Here is a 19,228-nt window from a genome sequence, read left to right as displayed (position 1 = left end):
ACTGAATTGGACCTCTGTGTGTGGGCTTGACTCTGGACTGTTGACTGAATTGGACCTCTGTGTGTGGGTTTGACTCTGGACTGTTGCATCATTGTAGTTGCCCCATCTTCCTGTCGTGGAAGGGCTACTGTTATTATGTGAGATCAGGGTGTAATTGTGTTTTGGCTCGGGTTGCTGGGGATCGGGTTTTCCCTGCTCTCTCCTCTGTTCATTGTACCAGGTGTAAGACAATGAAACTTGGTGTGTGTGGCTGGCTGGCTGCACAAAAAGGTTTGAGAACCAGTCGCTGTGTTGGCCTACTGACCCCCTATGTGACCTTTATGACCTCTCCTCTCCCCAGGCAGAATCCACGGTGTCCCCCTACTAACTAAGCCACCTTGGCTCTCCCATCTCCTCAGCCAGACCTACCTACCAATCCACCTCAGTGACCTCTCCTCAGCCAGCCAGAACAACTAACTAACCCATTTTGCTCTCTTCCTGTTCCCCAGCCGTAACCCAGCCAGTGGAGGGGTCATCATAATCATCATGACTCAGAGTCCCGTCCATGGCTGCTCGGTCTGTGTGGCCCAGCTGACAGTCTTCCTCTCCCTTGCCCTGCTGTTGTGTCCCCTGGGGAGAGCACTTGGCGAAGACCAGGCTTCTCCGGCCCAGGTGCTGCAGGGCCTGTTGGAGCGATATGGGGACAATGCCACCATCTCTGTCCCCCAGCTCCGCTCTTTGTTGGCACGACTCGGTGCACCCGGCCTGGGGGACAACGGCACCACAGCAGAGGCGACAGCTCCACCGGCGCCGCCCAGAGTCAACCTGTCCAAAGTAAATCGATTTATATTGACTTTATACTAAGCATTAGGAGCAGCTCTCTCCCTACATTTCCTTCCTTTCAGACCCTCTCCCTGAGATCTGTCCCACACAAACCTTAATGACAGTTTGTGTTATCAAAACATTTGTGACGGAGCATATTGATTTATTGCTGTTCATGTCAAAACAAAGGAAGTGACATCCCTATATCCAGTCTGTGTCCGGGGTTGTGGGGAGGGGGGTTGAATGGGGCATCCTCCCCCATTGTTTTGGAGGTTTGAGTCCCCCCCCCGGGTCATTTTATGTAGAAGGACTGAGAATCTCAGGTGACTTTCTAAATGGACTTTCTACTCCAAAATTATTTAAAATAAATTATGCTGACACTGTCTAAAATATAATTTCCAACTCCAGAAATGAGCCCAATAACATGTTGGTACAATTATTTGTTAATTATTTGAACATATTGGACCATATTGGAGCGGCAGGGTAGCCTAGTGGTTAGAGCGTTGGACTAGTAACCGGAAGGTTGCAAGTTCAAACCCCCGAGCTGACAAGGTACAAATCTGTCATTCTGCCCCTGAACAGGCAGTTAACCCACTGTTTCTAGGCCGTCATTGAAAATAAGAATTTGTTCTTAACTGACTTGCCTAGTTAAATAAATGTTTTTAAATAATAATAATAATGTTGGAGCATATTGAACATATTGGACCATGCATAGAGCCTGTATGCAGTGGAGGGGTCATCATAAGGTATTTATTGTGATGGTGTATATTAAATTAATTTATTATACTTTTTAAAATGTAGATGTCCAGCGGCTTGTATACAGTGTAAATGGCTACAACAGAAACACTGAGATGGGGGTGCATTCTTACTCAGCTTAATGCCATGAAGGCTTGACTCACTAGCCGCTACCATGTTGATTTGAGAGCAGAGGGATAAGTTAACACAAAGTTGTCTTCTCTTCATGTTAGAGGTGTGTTTCATGTGTCCGTGAACTAAGGGAATGAGTGTTGACTTTTGGTCCAGGGTTTGTGTGCTCAGGCATGGAACCTTCCAGTTCCATCATATCTACATGGATAAGTTAATCTCACTTTAGTTTTCCATGAAGGGAAAACAGCATGTCCTTTATCAGATAGGATATGATTGGGGTTTCTTTTTGTGGTCAGTGTGTGTGTGTGTGTGTGTGTGACGGCTTGCCTGTTTCCCTCCACAGTGCTTACCTGGAGACACCCTGGCAGTTTACAGTATGAACGAGCAGTCTCGTCTGGATGGGCGTGGCCTACAGGAGCTCTGCCCCACCATGCTTCAGCAATTGGACTCTGGCGCCTGTGGGGTGGAGAAAAAGGAGGAGCTTATCATAGACCCGCCTTCCAAACCCACTGCTGCTGAAGGTGAGCCTCTCAACTCCTATAGTCTTTCATTATACATTTGCAGTGTTTCCCCTACGTAAAAGGCAGGCGGGCATTGTAGTGTACGTAGCCAATGGTTGAGACTGTCCTGTACATTTTTATTTTATTTTAAATAAACATTTATGCAATTCTACACATGTTGCCATGGTTTATGCCATGTTGTGATGCTGTCTGACTCAAGCATCACCAAATCAATGGGGGACCCATGTAATGACATTTTGGGAATTTTAGATTCTCCCCAACTAGTTTTTATTTATTTATTTATTTAGCTTATCTTTTCTACATACTTTATATACGTGTTTTATACATATTTTTGTTGTTGTTGACAACTTTGGTTTGGCATACCAGTACTGCAGATACAGTATACTGCTGACTGTTCACGTTCTGTTTATCAAGGCAGTTTAGTCTTATGTCTTATTTTAAACTTTCTCCCAAGAAGTTTTCATTAGAACAACACAATTCCCTCTTCTCTAGAAGTCTACTGTGGGTTAGAATTGGTCTGCAGTATGAAGTTCAGAGGAAGGTTAAAAATCGAAGGCCGTTGGTGATGTTTCTCCTCTAGCTTTCAGCATCTTGTACTTCCTGGTCCACTTTAGCACAGAACAGCCATTATTAGAATGCCACTGTCAGCAGATACTAGGTACAGAATCCTCTTAGCAGGTACAGATGATACGTAAAGGCACCTCCATCTTGGATCGATCTGGCTCACACTGCCCACAGCTTCTCAGCCTGCTGACATCAGAGGTTGGCAGGCCATATAACTGGATGTCCTTGTTATTACTCTGGAAGCCATTTTAGTATCTGTTTCTAATCTAGGTAATTGTGTTGTAGATGTATGTAGGCTGCAGCCTAGGCTTTTGTACAGGCGCCTTTAGGGTATAGTTTAGTTTTATTATGTATAAATTGGCAGTATTTAACATGCAAACAAGAACAGTAGCTACTAGCTAGCTCTCATCAGAGCCCAGTCTAAGTTGACCCAGTCTAAATTGACCCAGTCTAAATTGACCCAGTCTAAATTGACCCAGTCTAAATTGACCCAGTCTAAGTTGACCCAGTCTAAATTGACCCAGTCTAAATTGACCCAGTCTAAATTGACCCAGTCTAAATTGACCCAGTCTAAGTTGACCCAGTCTAAATTGACCCAGTCTAAATTGACCCAGTCTAAATTGACCCAGTCTAAATTGACCCAGTCTAAGTTGACCCAGTCTAAGTTGACCCAGTCTAAGTTGACCCAGTCTAAGTTGACCCAGTCTAAGTTGACCCAGTCTAAATTGGTGTAGCTGGTGGATATAAAAAGACTGTTAATGACAGGCTTTGAGAATGTAGTAAACTAGTGTGATCCTCCCACTGGGGCCCTGCACCTAGAATTACACTACATAGAAAGGACATTGTAACTCTCTGTAGAAAGTCATGATGATTTTACAACTGTGTCAGGTACTACCTCTTCTGTTTTCTGTTTTCTGTGGTCTAACAGCACTTGTGGTGTGTTTTTAGAAACCAAACTCAAGAATGTTGATATGCCTTGCCCTGCCATCTCTATACCAGCTAACAGTTCAAGTTGCAATTTGCAAAGATTCTAACCCATGAACTGACACTGCTGGAAAAGAGCTCTGTACTGTGATTGTGTCAGTGATTTGATCTGGATGTTCTTCAAGAAGATGTTAAAAAAATTCTCACTCTTTATGGTATATGTCCATTTCTGTGTCCTAATTTCTGTCAAGAGAAGCATTGATACAGGATGTGTTTTGGCCAAAGACATTTTCACTCATCTTCCGCTAATGTCTAGAGCGCTCTCTCCAGTGCAGTCCTGGGTTCAAATAGTATTTGAAATCTATTGTGTTTGCTTAAGCCAAAACTGGAGTGGTAGATGGCATGGTTTATACTTTTGCAACTATTTCATTGGCCCTATTGCGCCAGTCAAGCTCAATCACAGCTTAAGTACATTTTAAAGAATTTGAATACTATTTGAACCCAAGTCTGGGACAGGGTATTTGGCCAGCTGTGACTCGGGCTGAGGTGCTACTAGCTGCTGCAGCGGGGGCAGAGTGACGTCGGTTCAATGCGTCCTATTGCCCTCCTTTTAAAAGTCTGTTCATGAAATGGCCGTCTCTGTTTTGCTCCAAGATTTGTGTTCGTCCCATTTTGTTTAGGATTTCAAGCACTGTATTTGAAGATGACTGCCTCCTATTGAGACAATGTTTGTTCATTATGCAGAGGGAAGGAGGGTTTGGTCCGTCCTTTAAATGTTTCCCTCTTTGCAGGTTACACTATAATTTTCCTAGTTAACTTAAAGGTTACGTTGATGCTAGGGAGGACGGGTTGAAGTTGCTTTGTGGTTATGTGGTTTTTTGACCTACTTTGAGTGCACTAATTCTAAGTCACTGGTACGTTTGCTCACATTGTATATAGACTTGTTTATACTGTATTATCGACTGTATGTTTGTTTTACTCCATGTGTAACTCTGTGTCGTTGTATCTGTCGAACTGCTTTGCTTTATCTTGGCCAGGTCGCAATTGTAAATGAGAACTTGTTCTCAACTTGCCTACCTGGTTAAATAAAGGTAAAATAAAAATAAAATAAAACGTTGCTGTCGATAACATCTACTAAATTACTCAAATGTAAAATGTCATGTTCAAACCACACAACTTAGGATGTAACTGTCAGCGACGCTTCTTTCAGACAAGGATGTGGGATGGATCAATTCCTTTCAAGTGTTTACACTAGAGGTCGACCGATTAATCGGAATGGCCGATTTAATTAGGGCCGTTTTCAATCGGAACAACAATCGGAAATCAGTATTTTTGGGCGCTGATTTAAAAAATATATATTATTATTAATAAAAAATAAAATAAAAAATAAAAATGTTTTATTTTAAATTTGTTTTATATATATTTTTTATACCTTTTATTTAACTAGGCAAGTCCGTTAAGAACACATTCTTATTTTCAATGACGGCCTAGGAACAGTGGGTTAACTGCCTTGTTCAGGGGCAGAATGACAGATTTTCACCTTGTCAGCCCGGGGGATCCAATCTTGCAACCTTACAGTTAACTTGTCCAACCCAATAACGACCTGCCCATCTCTCGTTGCACTCCACAAGGAAGACTGCCTGTTACGCAAATGCAGTAAGCCAAGGTAAGTTGCAAGCTAGATTTAAACTTATCTTTATAAAAAACAATCAATCATAATCACTAGTTAACTACACATGGTTGATGATATTACTAGATATTATCTAGCGTGTCCTGCGTTGCATATAATCTGACTGAGCATACAAGTATCTGACTGAGCGGTGGTAGGCAGAAGCAGGCGCGTAAACATTCATTCAAACAGCACTTTTGTGCGTTTTGCCAGCAGCTCTTCCTTGTGCGTCAAGCATTGCGCTGTTTATGACTTCAAGCCTATCAACTCCCGAGATGAGGCTGGTGTAACCGAAGTGAAATGGCTAGCTAGTTAGCGCGCGCTAATAGCGTTTCAAACGTCACTCGCTCTGAGCCTTGTAGTAGTTGTTTCCCTTGCTCTGCATGGGTAACGCTGCTTCGAGGGTGGCTGTTGTCGTTGTGTTCCTGGTTCGAGCCCAGGGAGGAGCGAGGAGAGGGAAGGAAGCTATACTGTTACACTGGCAATACTAAAGTGCCTATAAGAACATCCAATAGTCAAAGGTTGATGAAATACACATGGTATAGAGGGAAATAGTCCTATAATTCCTATAATAACTACAACCTAAAACTTCTTACCTGGGAATATTGAAGACTCATGTTAAAAGGAACCACCAGCTTTCATATGTTCTCATGTTCTGAGCAAAGAACTTAAACGTTTGCTTTCTTACATGGCCCATATTGCACTTTTACTTTCTTCTCCAACACTTTGTTTTTGCATTATTTAAACCAAATTGAACATGTTTCATTATTTACTTGAGGCTAAATTGATTTTATTTATGTATAATATTAAGTTAAAATAAGTGTTCTTTCAAGTATTGTTGTAATTGTCATCATTACAAATACATTAGAATTTTTTGGGGGGCCGATTAATCGGTATCCACTTTTTTGGTCCTCCAATATTCGGTGTCGGCGTTGAAAAATCCTAATCGGTCGACCTCTAGTTTACACCGTAGTATGTTTTATTATCTCTCTGTCATACTGTGTTCAACTGTGTTGGATCTTATTTTTCTTTGTTTTTAATGTTTTATTATCTCTCTGTCATACTGTGTTTAACAGTGTTGGATCTTGCCAAGTCATCTGGTTTTAAGAGGACCACAATGGAAATAAGTCCCAGACTTTGTTATCCTCCATGATTTTACTGATGTGCAATGTATATGGCTTTGTCAAGTTTTATGTGTGCTTGTTTTTTGAAATGGTCGAATTAATAAACTAAATTCTTCTTACAGACCTTGTCACTTCTGCAATCCACACCACAACCAAAGTTAACCAATCTTCCTCTCCCACAGGATACGGGTGTTTTATGTGTGCTGAAAGGAAACTCGTAACTCTTAACTCTTCATTTACATTACAGGAGTTTTATGCTCAAAACCACCGCAATGTGGTCTACATGTCGACCGCGCCTTTCCACAGTGTGACTCCTCCCCTCCTCCTTCCCTTTCCACAGTGTGACTCCTCCCCTCCTCCCTCCCTTTCCACAGTGTGACTCCTCCCCTCCTCCTTCCCTTTCCACAGTGTGACTCCTCCCCCCTCCTTCCCTTTCCACAGTGTGACTCCTCCCCTCCTCCTTCCCTTTCCACAGTGTGACTCCTCCCCTCCTCCTTCCCTTTCCACAGTGTGACTCCTCCCCTCCTCCTTCCCTTTCCACAGTTTTACTCCTCTCCTTCCCTTTCCACAGTGTGACCCCTCCTCCCCTCCTCCTTCCCTTTCCACAGTGTGACTTCCTACAGTGTGACTCCTCCCCTCTTCCTTCCCTTTCCACAGTGTGACTTCTCCCCTCCTCCTTCCCTTTCCACAGTGACTCCCCTCCTCCTCCCTCCCTTTCCACAGTGTGACTCCTCCCCCCTCCTTCCCTTTCCACAGTGTGACTCCTCCCCGTCCTTCCCTTTCTACAGTGTGACTCCTCCCCTCCTCCTTCCCTTTCCACAGTGTGACTCCTCCCCTCCTTCCCTTTCCACAGTTTGACTCCTCCCCTCCTCCTTCCCTTTCCACAGTGTGACTTCTCCCCTCCTCCTTCCCTTTCCACAGTGTGACTTCTCCCCTCCTCCTTCCCTTTCCACAGTGACTCCTCCCCTCCTCCTTCCCTTTCCACAGTGTGACTCCTCCCCTCCTCCTTCCCTTTCTACAGTGTGACTCCTCCCCTCTTCCTTCCCTTTCCACAGTGTGACTTCTCCCCTCCTCCTTCCCTTTCCACAGTGACTCCTCCCCTCCTCCCTCCCTTTCCACAGTGTGACTCCTCCCCCTCCTTCCCTTTCCACAGTGTGACTCCTCCCCTCCTCCTTCCCTTTCTACAGTGTGACTCCTCCCCTCCTCCTTCCCTTTCCACAGTGTGACTCCTCCCCTCCTTCCCTTTCCACAGTTTGACTCCTCCCCTCCTCCTTCCCTTTCCACAGTGTGACTTCTCCCCTCCTCCTTCCCTTTCCACAGTGTGACTTCTCCCCTCCTCCTTCCCTTTCCACAGTGACTCCTCCCCTCCTCCTTCCCTTTCTACAGTGTGACTCCTCCCCTCCTCCTTCCCTTTCTACAGTGTGACTCCTCCCCTCCTCCTTCCCTTTCTACAGTGTGACTCCTCCCCTCCTCCTTCCCTTTCCACAGTGTGACTCCTCCCCTCCTCCTTCCCTTTCTACAGTGTGACTCCTCCCCTCCTCCTTCCCTTTCCACAGTTTGACTCCTCCCCTCCTCCTTCCCTTTCCACAGTGTGACTCCTCCCCTCCTCCTTCCCTTTCCACAGTGTGACTCCTCCCCTCCTCCTTCCCTTTCCACAGTGTGACTCCTCCCCTCCTCCTTCCCTTTCCACAGTGTGACTCCTCCCCTCCTCCCTCCCTTTCCACAGTGTGACTCCTCCCCTCCTCCTTCCCTTTCCACAGTGTGATACCTCCCCCTCAGACATCACACACATGATCTGTGACCATTACTGCTCCTGTAGTCACAGTCCTCTGTGATCATTACTGCTCCTGTAGTCACAGTCCTCTGTGATCATTACTGCTCCTGTAGTCACAGTCCTCTGTGATCATTACTGCTCCTGTAGTCACAGTCCTCTGTGATCATTGTCACAGCACACAGAGTAATTCTCATATTAAACAAATGGCATGTGTGCTTCAGTGTTCACTTCAAACCCTCTCTTTGGTGTGTCGTGTGCCTCCTCTTCTCCCTCCTTCTCCCATCAGTGTGGGGTTTCTCTATTCTGAGTGTAACCCTGGTCAGTGCCTTCTCTCTCACCGGTGTGTTCCTGGTTCCCCTCATGAGGACGAGTCACATGCGCCGGGCGCTCGTCTTTTTCATCGCCCTGTCCATCGGGACGCTCTACTCCACCGCTGTGTTCCAGCTCTTGCCAGAGGTGCGGTATCCATCAATCCCCTGTTGGGGGAAAAAGTCACCCCAAAAAAAAGATTTCTCCCCCATCCCCTCTCTCTATATACTCCCTTAACAACAATGCCCCACCGACCACAGCACTCTTCTCTATTCTTCACCTCCTCCTGGGCATTTCCTTCTCTTTCTTCCTGGGGGTGTAATTAGCAGCTTGGGAATTGTCTTGTTCAACCAACCAGTGGTCATCAAAGAGCTACTGTGATTCTACATTTGCTTCAGTGATTTTTTTTCGTTCCACTGGAATTGTGGACTGATTGTTCTCTCTCTCTCTTATCTGTGTGAGTCTACACGGGCTGGTCTGGCTACTCTGCACTCTTCGCTGGCTGTGGAATATATATGCCATCTGTGAGACTGCTTCTCCTTTGAGAGAGGCTGGCTGGCTGACCTGCTGGTTGGCTGGCTGCACAGTGCATCGTACCCCTCTAAGCTCACCTCAGGGGAAACCAGGCCAAGTGGGTATTTGCTGCTCCCAGTGTTCCACAACTTTACCCCCTTTCTCAAAATACGATTGGTGAATTAGGTGTAAAGAATAAAATGCCGCTCTCAGGCAGTGGGACTGTTTAGTCTGTCTGCAGTGAGACAGCAGGAGCTCAGACCATGCCCTGGGGCAGCTGGCAGCTAGCTAGTGGAGTGGTGCAGAGCAGACACGCACCTGGCCTGAAAGACAATGGCGTGTGTGTGTGTGTTCCTAGCTACCCTATCCTTCTCTGGTTTTATCTGATCGGTCTTGCGTTGCGTACTCCCTAATACCCACCTGTATCGTGTGACCAGTCCAGTGTAAGCACCAGTGGTTCCAGGTTGCATCATGAAGGCCTGACGATTCTGCTTCCTCTGATCTGCGATGACATAATTACTCCCTCGTCTCTTAATCACAGGCTGTTTGGGGTTGGAACACTGGTCTGATGGGAAACAAATCATGGTGTCTCCTCTTCATACAGTGATCTCACACACACACACACACACAGGTCTGTGAATGGACATCAATTGTGAATAGACAGTCAGTGTCCATTGATTGGGCATTTCCTGTTCTCTGGGAACAGAACTGTTGGGGGTGATGTGATTTATTTTCTTCAGGGCTGACATTAACTGGTATTCTCAGGTTAATCCTTCTTCTGCAAAAAATAATATCTTTAATGATTTCATGATGTTAATTTAACTAATTTTCCCCTTTCCTTTTTTCCTCTCCTCTTTGGTCCCCCTTTTCTCCCCTCTCTCTTTCCCTCCCTCTCCCCCCCCTGGTCGTGGTCAGTTTGGGGTTATGGCTTCCTGTGTGTGACCTTCATTTCTCTGTGTTCGCTGGTTGGGGCCAGTGTGGTCCCCTTCATGAGGAAAACCTTTTACAAGCGTCTGCTGCTCTACTTCATAGCCCTGGCCATTGGCACCCTCTACTCCAACGCCCTGTTTCAGCTCATCCCAGAGGTAGTGTGAAGGGCACTCTATTCCCTACGTAGTGCACTCCTTTAGGCACCCTATACCCTACGTAGTGCACTCCCTTATTTATTGAACAACTTCAGAAACCTATTCCCTATGTAGTGAAATACTTTAGTGCCCTATTCCCTACGTAGTGCACTCCCTTATTTATTGAACAACTTCAGAAACCTATTCCCTATGTAGTGAAATACTTTAGTGCCCTATTCCCTACGTAGTGCACTCCCTTATTTAGTAAACAACTTCAGAAACCTATTCCCTATGTAGTGCACTACTTCTGGCACCCTATTTCCTTTTATAGTGCCCTACGTTTGGCTGAGGCTATGGCCAAAAGTAGTGCACTATATAGGAAATAGGATGTGCTCCTCTACCTCAGATGTTCCCTCCCTTCAAGCAGCCCCCAGCCCAAATGAAACCAGACTTAACTACGGTCATGCCCGGCCCATAGATTAATTAGGAGAACCACACACTTACTTACCAGTGTCACTTTATTGCCCCCATATGATTTTGAAAAGCAGATCTGTTGAGCTGCTGGTGGGCCTTCCTGGGAAGGGGGGGAAACACTGGGGAAAAATAGTATCTGTAGCTTTAGTCTGTTCTTAGATGAAATACAAAATTCACCTCCTCCACCTGGGTCCATTTTGCACCAGAAAACCCATCACATATCAGTTGTCACATGATCCCAAACCAACATGGCAGAGAAGAGTCATATTTGGAACCAGACAGCAGACGACCTTAGCAGACAAACAACCCAAGGTGTTAGCGAATGTGCTGATTACAGTGAAATACAGATACAACGTCTGCCTTTTTTAAACGCTTGAAGCAGTATTTTGCCATTTGATAGCGCTCTAAACAGTATTTTTATTGGTGATGTTTATAACAGTAGGCTATCTCTTAGCCTGGTACTGTGTCCTTGAGGAGAGAAACTGGCTAGCGTTTGTAATATCCTGTCCCTGCAGCCAGCCAGCCAGGGGCTGTTGTGTCTTTCTCCCATAGTCTCAATAAGATATCAGGGAGAATTTACTTAACATTTGACTTCCTGAGATTAGTTGTCACCTAGTATTGTCCACATACCATTTTATAAAAGAACACTGACAAGTGTGAAGTTAGGGATTGGTATTACCAATCTTAAAAAAAAAAAAAAATGTATGTACTGAAAATCCTTCTCAATGCCACATATAAACACATACAGTAGGTCAGAGACCTCGATTTAGAGTGAGAAAATGGCCGTAACTGACATGTTCAGCTTCAATTGTGCTGAATCATGACGCAGCCACAATTTGGTTCTCTTCCCATGTCAGAGTCCCTAGCTAGTTCAATCAAGCCAATTATATTTTTATACAAATCTTTGCACAGTGTGATGTAATACCAATTTGACTGATGCATTCTAGTTCACTATGTATATTATCCTCCCTAGGCATTTGGTTTTAACCCTATGGTGGACAACTATGTGTCTAAGTCCACGGTGGTGTTCGGAGGGTTCTACCTCTTCTTCTTCACTGAGAAGGTCCTCAAGATGCTGCTCAAACCCAAGGATAAGGTGAGTCTGCGTTCAACAACTTTTGCTTTGGGTAACGGTGAGGTAAATGACTGAAAAATGCACACGGATGATAAACATGAGATATGTCATTGCTTTCACCCTGTCTGTTTTTGTTTAAAGGTTCAAGAGGTTTAAATGGCACATTTTTAAAAACATTACATTTGTTTGCCTGGTGCAAATGTGTGACTGTGTGAACCTATTGGGATTGGTCAGAAACCAGAGAAGTGTTATGTACTGCACATGCATTATAAACTCAGCAAAAAAAGAAGCGTCCTCTCACTGTCAACTGCGTTTATTTTCAGGAAACTTAACATGTGCAAATATTTGTATGAACATAACAAGATTCAACAACTGAGACGTAAACTGAACAAGTTCCACAGACATGTGACTAACAGAAATGGATTGTGTCCCTGAACAAAGGGGGGGGGGGTCAAAAGTAACAGTCAGTATCTGGTGTGGCCACCAGCTGCATTAAGTACTGCAGTGCATATCCTCCTCATTGACTGCCAGATTTGCCAGTTCTTGCTGTGTGATGTTACCCCACTCTTCCACCAAAGCACCTGCAAGTTCCCAGACATTTCTGGGGGGAATGGCCCTAGCCCTCACCCTCCGATCCAATATGTCCCAGACGTGCTCAATGGGATTGAGATCCAGGCTCTTTCCTGGCCATGGCAGAACACTGACATTCCTGTCTTGCAGGAAATCACGCACAGAACGAGCAGTATGTCTGGTGGCATTGTCATGCTGGAGGGTCATGTTAGGATGAGCCTGTAGGAAGGGTACCACATGAGGGAGGAGGATGTCTTCCCTGTAACGCACAGCGTTGAGATTGCCTGCAATGACAACAAGCTCAGTTCCGATGATGCTGTGACACACCGGCCCAGACCATAACGGACCCTCCACCTCCAAATCGATCCCGCTCCAGAGTACATGCCGGTGTAACGCTCATTCCTTTGACGATAAACGCGAATCCCACCATCACCCCTGGTGAGACAAAACCACGACTCGTCAGTGAAGAGCACTTTTTGCCAGTACTGTCTGGTCCAGCGACGGTGGGTCTGTGCCCATAGGCGACGTTGTTGCCGGTGATGTCTGGTGAGGACCTGCCTTACAACAGGCCTACAAGCCCTCAGTCCAGCCTCTCAGCCTATTGCGGACAGTCTGAGCACTGACGGAGGGATTGTGCTTGCTGGTGTAACTCGGGCAGTTGTTGTTGCCATCCTGTACCTGTCCCGCAGGTGTGATGTTTGGATGTACCGATCCTGTGCAGGTGTTGTTACACGTGGTCTGCCACTGCAAGGACGATCAGCTGTCCGTCCTGTCTCCCTGTAGTGCTGTCTTAGGCGTCTCACATTACAGACATTGTAGTTTATTGCCCTGGCCACATCTGCAGTCCTCATGCCTCCTTTCAGCATGCCTAAGGCACGTTCACGCAGATGAGCAGAGACCTTGGGGCATCTTTCTTTTGGTGTTTTTCAGAGTCAGTAGAAAGGCCTCTTTAGTGTCCTACATTTTCATAACTGTGACCGTAATTGCCTACCGTCTGTAAGCTGTTAGTGTCTTAACGACCTTTCCACAGGTGCATGTTCGTTAATTGTTTATGGTTCATTGAACAAGCATGTGAAACAGTATTTAAATCCTTTCCAATGAAGATCTGAAAAGTTGTTTGGACTTATACGAATTATCTTTTGAAAGAGGCATGTTTCTTTTTTTGGTGAGTTCATAACCTTATAGACGTGACCCAATACACCTGACCATATTGTAGCGTTTCTCAGCCCAATGAACCCAGGCTTCAGGACCAACAGTCACCTAGTATGTTTGTGCCAACACGAGATCACCTGATTTCAACTCGTCAACTAATTTATCGTAACACCTTTTGGCTAGTTCAATCAGGTGTGCTGGTGTTGGAATTGAACAAATGTGAAAAGACTGGTATTCCAACTTCCAAGAAGACTAGGTTGAGAAATCTTGTTCTGTAGCGGGGCTCTGTAGTGCTCATAAACATAGTCTCGACCAGGGCTTTTCACACACACCGATAAGCATCCGCTCTGTAGATGGATTGGAGAGATATTACGGTTTGCATTGTGACCATGTGGATAAAATCATATGAGTCAAGGCTGGTTTAGCTTGTGTATCAGGGCGTTGGTTTTATGAACAGTAACCGTTGCCCTTCATCTGAAACGGGTGTGGAATGTTGCCTCTGCTTAATGCATCTGGGATGATGACGTCAGACGGTTGTTGTTGGGTCTGTTTGCTTTGTGTGGTGGAGACCTTACTTGGACGTGAGTCAATGACACATTCATAATTACAGTGTACTTAAGACAGACTGAAGTGAAGTAGACACCTGCAACACAAGTTCACATGCAGAGTCTTCAGAAAATGATTCACATCCCTGGACTTTTAACCCGTTTTGTTACAGCCTGAATTTAAAATGGATTAAATAGAGATGTATTTTTCACAGACCTACCTACAATACCCTATAATGTCATTTTATTTTAACAAATTAATAAAAAATAAGTATTCAACCCCTTTGCTATGGGAAGACTCAGAAGTTCAGGAGTACAATAAGTTGCATGGGCTCTCTCTGTGCTATAATAGTGTTTTAATGTGATTTTTGAATGACTACCTCATCTCTGTACCTCACACATCTGTAAGGTCCCTCAATCGAGCTGTGAATTTCAAACACAGGTTCAACCACAAAGACGAGAGAGGTTTTACCAATGCCTCGCAAAGAAGGGCACCTATTGGTAGATGGGTAAAACATTTAAAAAGCAGACATTGAATTAGGCTGGGTCGGTATTCTGGGGAATTTGGAAAAAGCCATGGGATGGTTAATACAGTCTATAGCGTCACAACTATTTATTTTAATATTTGTATTGACTTTTTTAAGTTAATACCTGCAGTCAACTTGTGCAAAACATTAGATTAAGCAGATTATGTTCTTCATTTCACCTGCCACGTTATGAAGCACTTCGTAGTTCCCCAGAATAGCCGAGCCAGTCACGTGTTCATTGTAAAGAGCACAAGAAGAGAAAGCAGTGAGTCTGAAGCGTTCTGTCGGTGAGTCTGTAGCGTTCTGTCGGTGAGTCTGTAGCGTTCTGTCGGTGAGTCTGTAGCGTTCTGTCGGTGAGTCTGTAGCGTTCTGTCGGTGAGTCAGTAGCGTTCTGTCGGTGAGTCTGAAGCGTTCTGTCGGTGAGTCTGAAGTGTTCTGTCGGTGAGTCTGTAGCGTTCTGTCGGTGAGTCTGAAGCGTTCTGTCGGTGAGTCTGAAGCGTTCTGTCGGTGAGTCTGTAGCGTTCTGTCGGTGAGTCTGTAGCGTTCTGTCGGGGAGTCTGAAGCGTTCTGTCTGAAGCGTTCTGGGGAGTCTGAAGCGTTCTGTCGGGGAGTCTGAAGCGTTCTGTCGGGTGAGTCTGTAGCGTTCTGTCGGGGAGTCTGAAGCGTTCTGTCGGGGAGTCTGAAGCGTTCTGTCGGGGAGTCTGAAGCGTTCTGTCGGGGAGTCTGTAGCGTTGTGTCGGGGAGTCTGTAATGTAGTTAGTCCCGAAATACTAATCTAAATGAAAAGAAAGAAGCCTGTACAGAATATAAATATTCCAAAACAAGCATCCTGTTTTGCATCAAGGCTCTAAAGTAATACTGAGAAAAATACAGAAGGATGCTAAATCAAATCAAATTTCAAATCAAATTTATTTATATAGCCCTTCGTACATCAGCTGATATCTCAAAGTGCTGTACAGAAACCCAGCCTAAAACCCCAAACAGCAAGCAATGCAGGTGTAGAAGCACGTGTAAATGAAGCTAAGCACAGGCAAAATCCTAGAGGAAAACCTGGTGGAAAGTAGACAACCAAACACTGAATTCACCTTTCAGCAGGACAATAACCTAAAACAGCAGGACAATAACCTAAAACACAAGGCCAAATCTACAGAAGTTGTTTAATAGACAGGGAATTTACCTGAATGGCCGAGCTACAGTTTTGACCTAATATTTTTTTTTACCCCTTATTTCTCCCCAATTTCGTGGTATCCAATTTGTAGTAGTTACAGTCTTGTCTCATCGCTGAAACTCCCGTACGGACTCTGGAGACGCGAAGTTCGAGAGCCATGCGTCCTCCGAAACACAACCCAACCAAGCTTCTTGACACAATGCACATCCAACCTGGAAGCCAGCCGCACCAATGTGTCGGAGGAAACACCGTACACCTGGCGACCTGGTCAGCGTGTTTTTTAGGAGCATATACCCACTTGGGTGATTGAAAGATGAACTGAGGTCCACACTCCTGTCCAGTTGGTGGTGGTAATGCACCTTAAAGTTGGTTGTCAACCGCCATATAAAGTCCACAGAAGAAGAAGCCTGAAGGAGGAGAGATTACTAGAAACTAACTTTTACCCTTTTATCAGTGGATTAATTGTCGGAGTAAAGGACCTTGTGCATTTCAGGTAAAATAACAACCCAATGTTTATATCCCATGACAGATTAGCTAGCAACAGCAAGCTAGCTAGCTAAATTGCCATAAATGTTTAATGCTTTTCAACCTATCCACAAGTGAATATAGTTGGTTCAGAGTTCGTTTTGATATTTCAATCTGCGTGTCCCGATTTAGCATCTGGTGTGGATGATCAAAACCAGCGTGCTGTGCTGTGTGGTCAGCATGTTAGACTTACCCAGAAAGACTTGCAGCTCTACTCACTGCTACAGGTGCTTCTCCAAAGTATTGACCCAGAGGTGTGTGCACTTAACGTAAATTGGCTATTTAAAATAAATAAATTAATAGCTTTTTCACTTTGTCACGATGGGGTATTTTGTGTAGATGGGTGAGAGAATGTTTAATCCATTTTTGAATTCAGGCTGTAACACAACAAAATGTGGAATAAGTCAAGGGGTATGAATACGTTCTGAAGGCACAGTAAGTGTGTAATGAAAGGAAAAGGGGAATACCAAGTCAGTTGTACAACTGAAATGTGTCTCCTGCATGTAACCCAACCCCTCTGAATCAGAGAGGTGTCTCTCGGGGGGCTGCTTTACTGGACATCCTTCCACATTTAACCCAACCCCTCTGAATCAGAGAGGTGTCTGTCGGGGGGGCTGCTTTACTGGATATCCTTCCACATGTAACCCAACCCCTCTGAATCAGAGAGGTGTCTGTCGGGGGCTGCTTTACTGGACATCCTTCCACATTTAACCCAACCCCTCTGAATCAGAGAGGTGTCTGTCGGGGGCTGCTTTACTGGACATCCTTCCACATTTAACCCAACCCCTCTGAATCAGAGAGGTGTCTGTCGGGGGGGCTGCTTTACTGGACATCCTTCCACATGTAACCCAACCCCTCTGAATCAGAGAGGTGCCGGGGGGGGGCTGCCATAATCGATATCCACGTCTTCGGTGCCCGGGGAACAGTGGGTAAACTGTCGTAACTATACTTTCCTCTGAATATATTATAATTTATCAGTGACTACTGTACGTGTCAGACCAACCAGCTAGACGCCTAGAGAGATGCGTCACATCGTTTAGTGTGAGATGACGATGATAAATCCACTGATGATAAATGAGAATTACCTTCCTGGAAAGAAACCAGTTTGATTTGGAGCGACGATGTGAACGGTCTTAAAAAGATGCTTCACATTGGTGCCATTTTTCCACAGTAAACAATCAAGCCATGAGAATGTAGAATAGAGACATGAAAGAACACTGTACTACCATCACTGAACCCGTCTCTGTAGCCCAGGGAAAGAACTACCATCACTGAACCCGTCTCTGTAGCCCAGGGAAAGAACTACCATCACTGAACCCGTCTCTGTAGCCCAGGGAAAGAACTACCATCACTGAACCCGTCTCTGTAGCCCAGGGAAAGAACTACCATCACTGAACCCGTCTCTGTAGCCCAGGGAAAGAACTACCATCACTGAACCCGTCTCTGTAGCCCAGGGAAAGAACTACCATCACTGAACCCGTCTCTGTAGCCCAGGGAAAGTCCCGGGAAGGTTGCTTAGCAACGCTAGTATCAATGGATAGTTTTAATCTGGTCAGTAGTGGTTGATGAGATGTTTATTTGATGCGTTGCTATGACCCAGAGTAACCCCTGTATGTAGTAGTGTAGTAGAGACACACACACACACTCATGCCATCTGCCTTACGGGTCTGTTGTTGACATTGTTTGAGGTGATGCTTCCTCCTATTGGACCTTCAGCATAGTGCAGCTTTGAGCCATATGATTTAAGACCTGAACTGCCAAGCCAATGTAATAACTTAACAAACACGGGTCAGGTGTGGCCTCTTAAACCAATTATATGGTCTACTTGACCCATATACTGTACAGGGGCCGACTGAAAGCTGTGCTTTAACGTGGTGTCGTTAAAAGACTTTTCATGTGACTGGTATGGACTTCTGATTCCCTTGCTAATGGTCCTCTCGCTCTCTCTCGCGCTCTCTCTCTCGCGCTCTGTCTCTCTCACGCTCTCTCGCTCTCTCTCGCTCTCTCTCTCGCTCTCTCTCTCGCTCCCTCTCGCTCTTGCTCTCTCGCTCTCGCGCTCTCTCTCTTGCTCCCCCCTCCAGGGCCATGACCACAGCCATTTCCCAGCCAACGGAGACATGGAAGAGGGCGTGACAGAGAAGCTGCAGCAGAGTGGAGAGGCGGGGCTTAACCTGCCCAAAGTGGACGGAGGAGAGGGGGACCGCATGCTCACCCCTGCACTGACCCCACCGGTGAGAGTGACAAACACACTCACCTCCACACTGACCCCACCGGTGAGAGTGACAGACACACTCACCTCCACACTGACCCCACCGGTGAGAGTGACAGACACACTCACCTCCACACTGACACCACCGGTGAGAGAGACAGAGACACTCACCTCCACACTGACATCACCGGTGAGACAATTTACATTGAACTTTTTTGTAATGTAGTTTAGTGTTCATCTTAAGATACTTTTGGTCGTGTAGTGTATGTGGACACCTGCTCGTCGAAGAGAATTAGTGAGGTCTGGCTCGCAGTTGGCTTTCCAATTCATCCCAAAGGTGTTCAATGGGGTTGAGGTCAGGGCTCTGTGCAGGCCAGTCAAGGTGTTCCACAGCGGTCTCAACAAACCATTTCTTTATGGACATCGCTTTGTGCACGAGGGCACTCCACAAAGTTGGAAGCACAGAATCGTCTAGAATGTCATAGTATACCGTAGCATTCAGATTTCCCTTCACTGGAACTATGAGGCCTAACCTGAATCATGAAAAACAGCCCCAGACCATTATTTCCTCCTCCACCAAACTTTACAGTTGGCTCTATGTGTTGGGGCAGGTAGCTTTCTCCTGGCACCCGCCAAACCCGGATTCGTCTGTCAGACTGCCAGATGGTGAAACATGATTCATCACTCCAGAGAATGTGTTTCCACTGCTCCAGAGTCCAATGGTGGCAAGCTTTACGCCACTCCAGCCGATGCTTGGCATTGCGCATGGTGATCTTAGGCTTGTGTGCGGCTGCTCGGCCATGGAAACCCGACGAACAGTTATTGTGCTGACGTTGCTTCCAGAGGCAGTTTG

General features: G+C 45.6%; 1 protein-coding gene across 4 annotated transcripts in view; it reads left to right on the top strand.

Moving 5' to 3' along the window:
* Positions 1-19,228, top strand: part of slc39a14 (solute carrier family 39 member 14) — a 50,999-nt gene that overhangs the window by 21,105 nt on the left and 10,666 nt on the right. For 2 of the 4 annotated variants that reach the window (XM_024438158.2, XM_024438160.2), the window contains exons 3-7: positions 489-813; positions 2,012-2,189; positions 9,982-10,151; positions 11,578-11,700; positions 18,248-18,397. In XM_024438158.2, the coding sequence (XP_024293926.1) occupies positions 526-813; positions 2,012-2,189; positions 9,982-10,151; positions 11,578-11,700; positions 18,248-18,397 (909 nt within the window). In that variant the 5' untranslated portion in view covers positions 489-525. Of the gene's footprint in view, positions 1-488; positions 814-2,011; positions 2,190-8,139; positions 8,701-9,981; positions 10,152-11,577; positions 11,701-18,247; positions 18,398-19,228 lie in introns of those variants that run through there. The other 2 variants (XM_024438159.2, XM_024438161.2) reach the window with 2 other exon arrangements.

The sequence above is a fragment of the Oncorhynchus tshawytscha genome, linkage group LG12 (assembly GCF_018296145.1).
Source record: "Oncorhynchus tshawytscha isolate Ot180627B linkage group LG12, Otsh_v2.0, whole genome shotgun sequence".
Lineage (NCBI taxonomy): Eukaryota > Metazoa > Chordata > Actinopteri > Salmoniformes > Salmonidae > Oncorhynchus > Oncorhynchus tshawytscha.
This window is presented reverse-complemented; position numbering and strand designations above follow the sequence as displayed.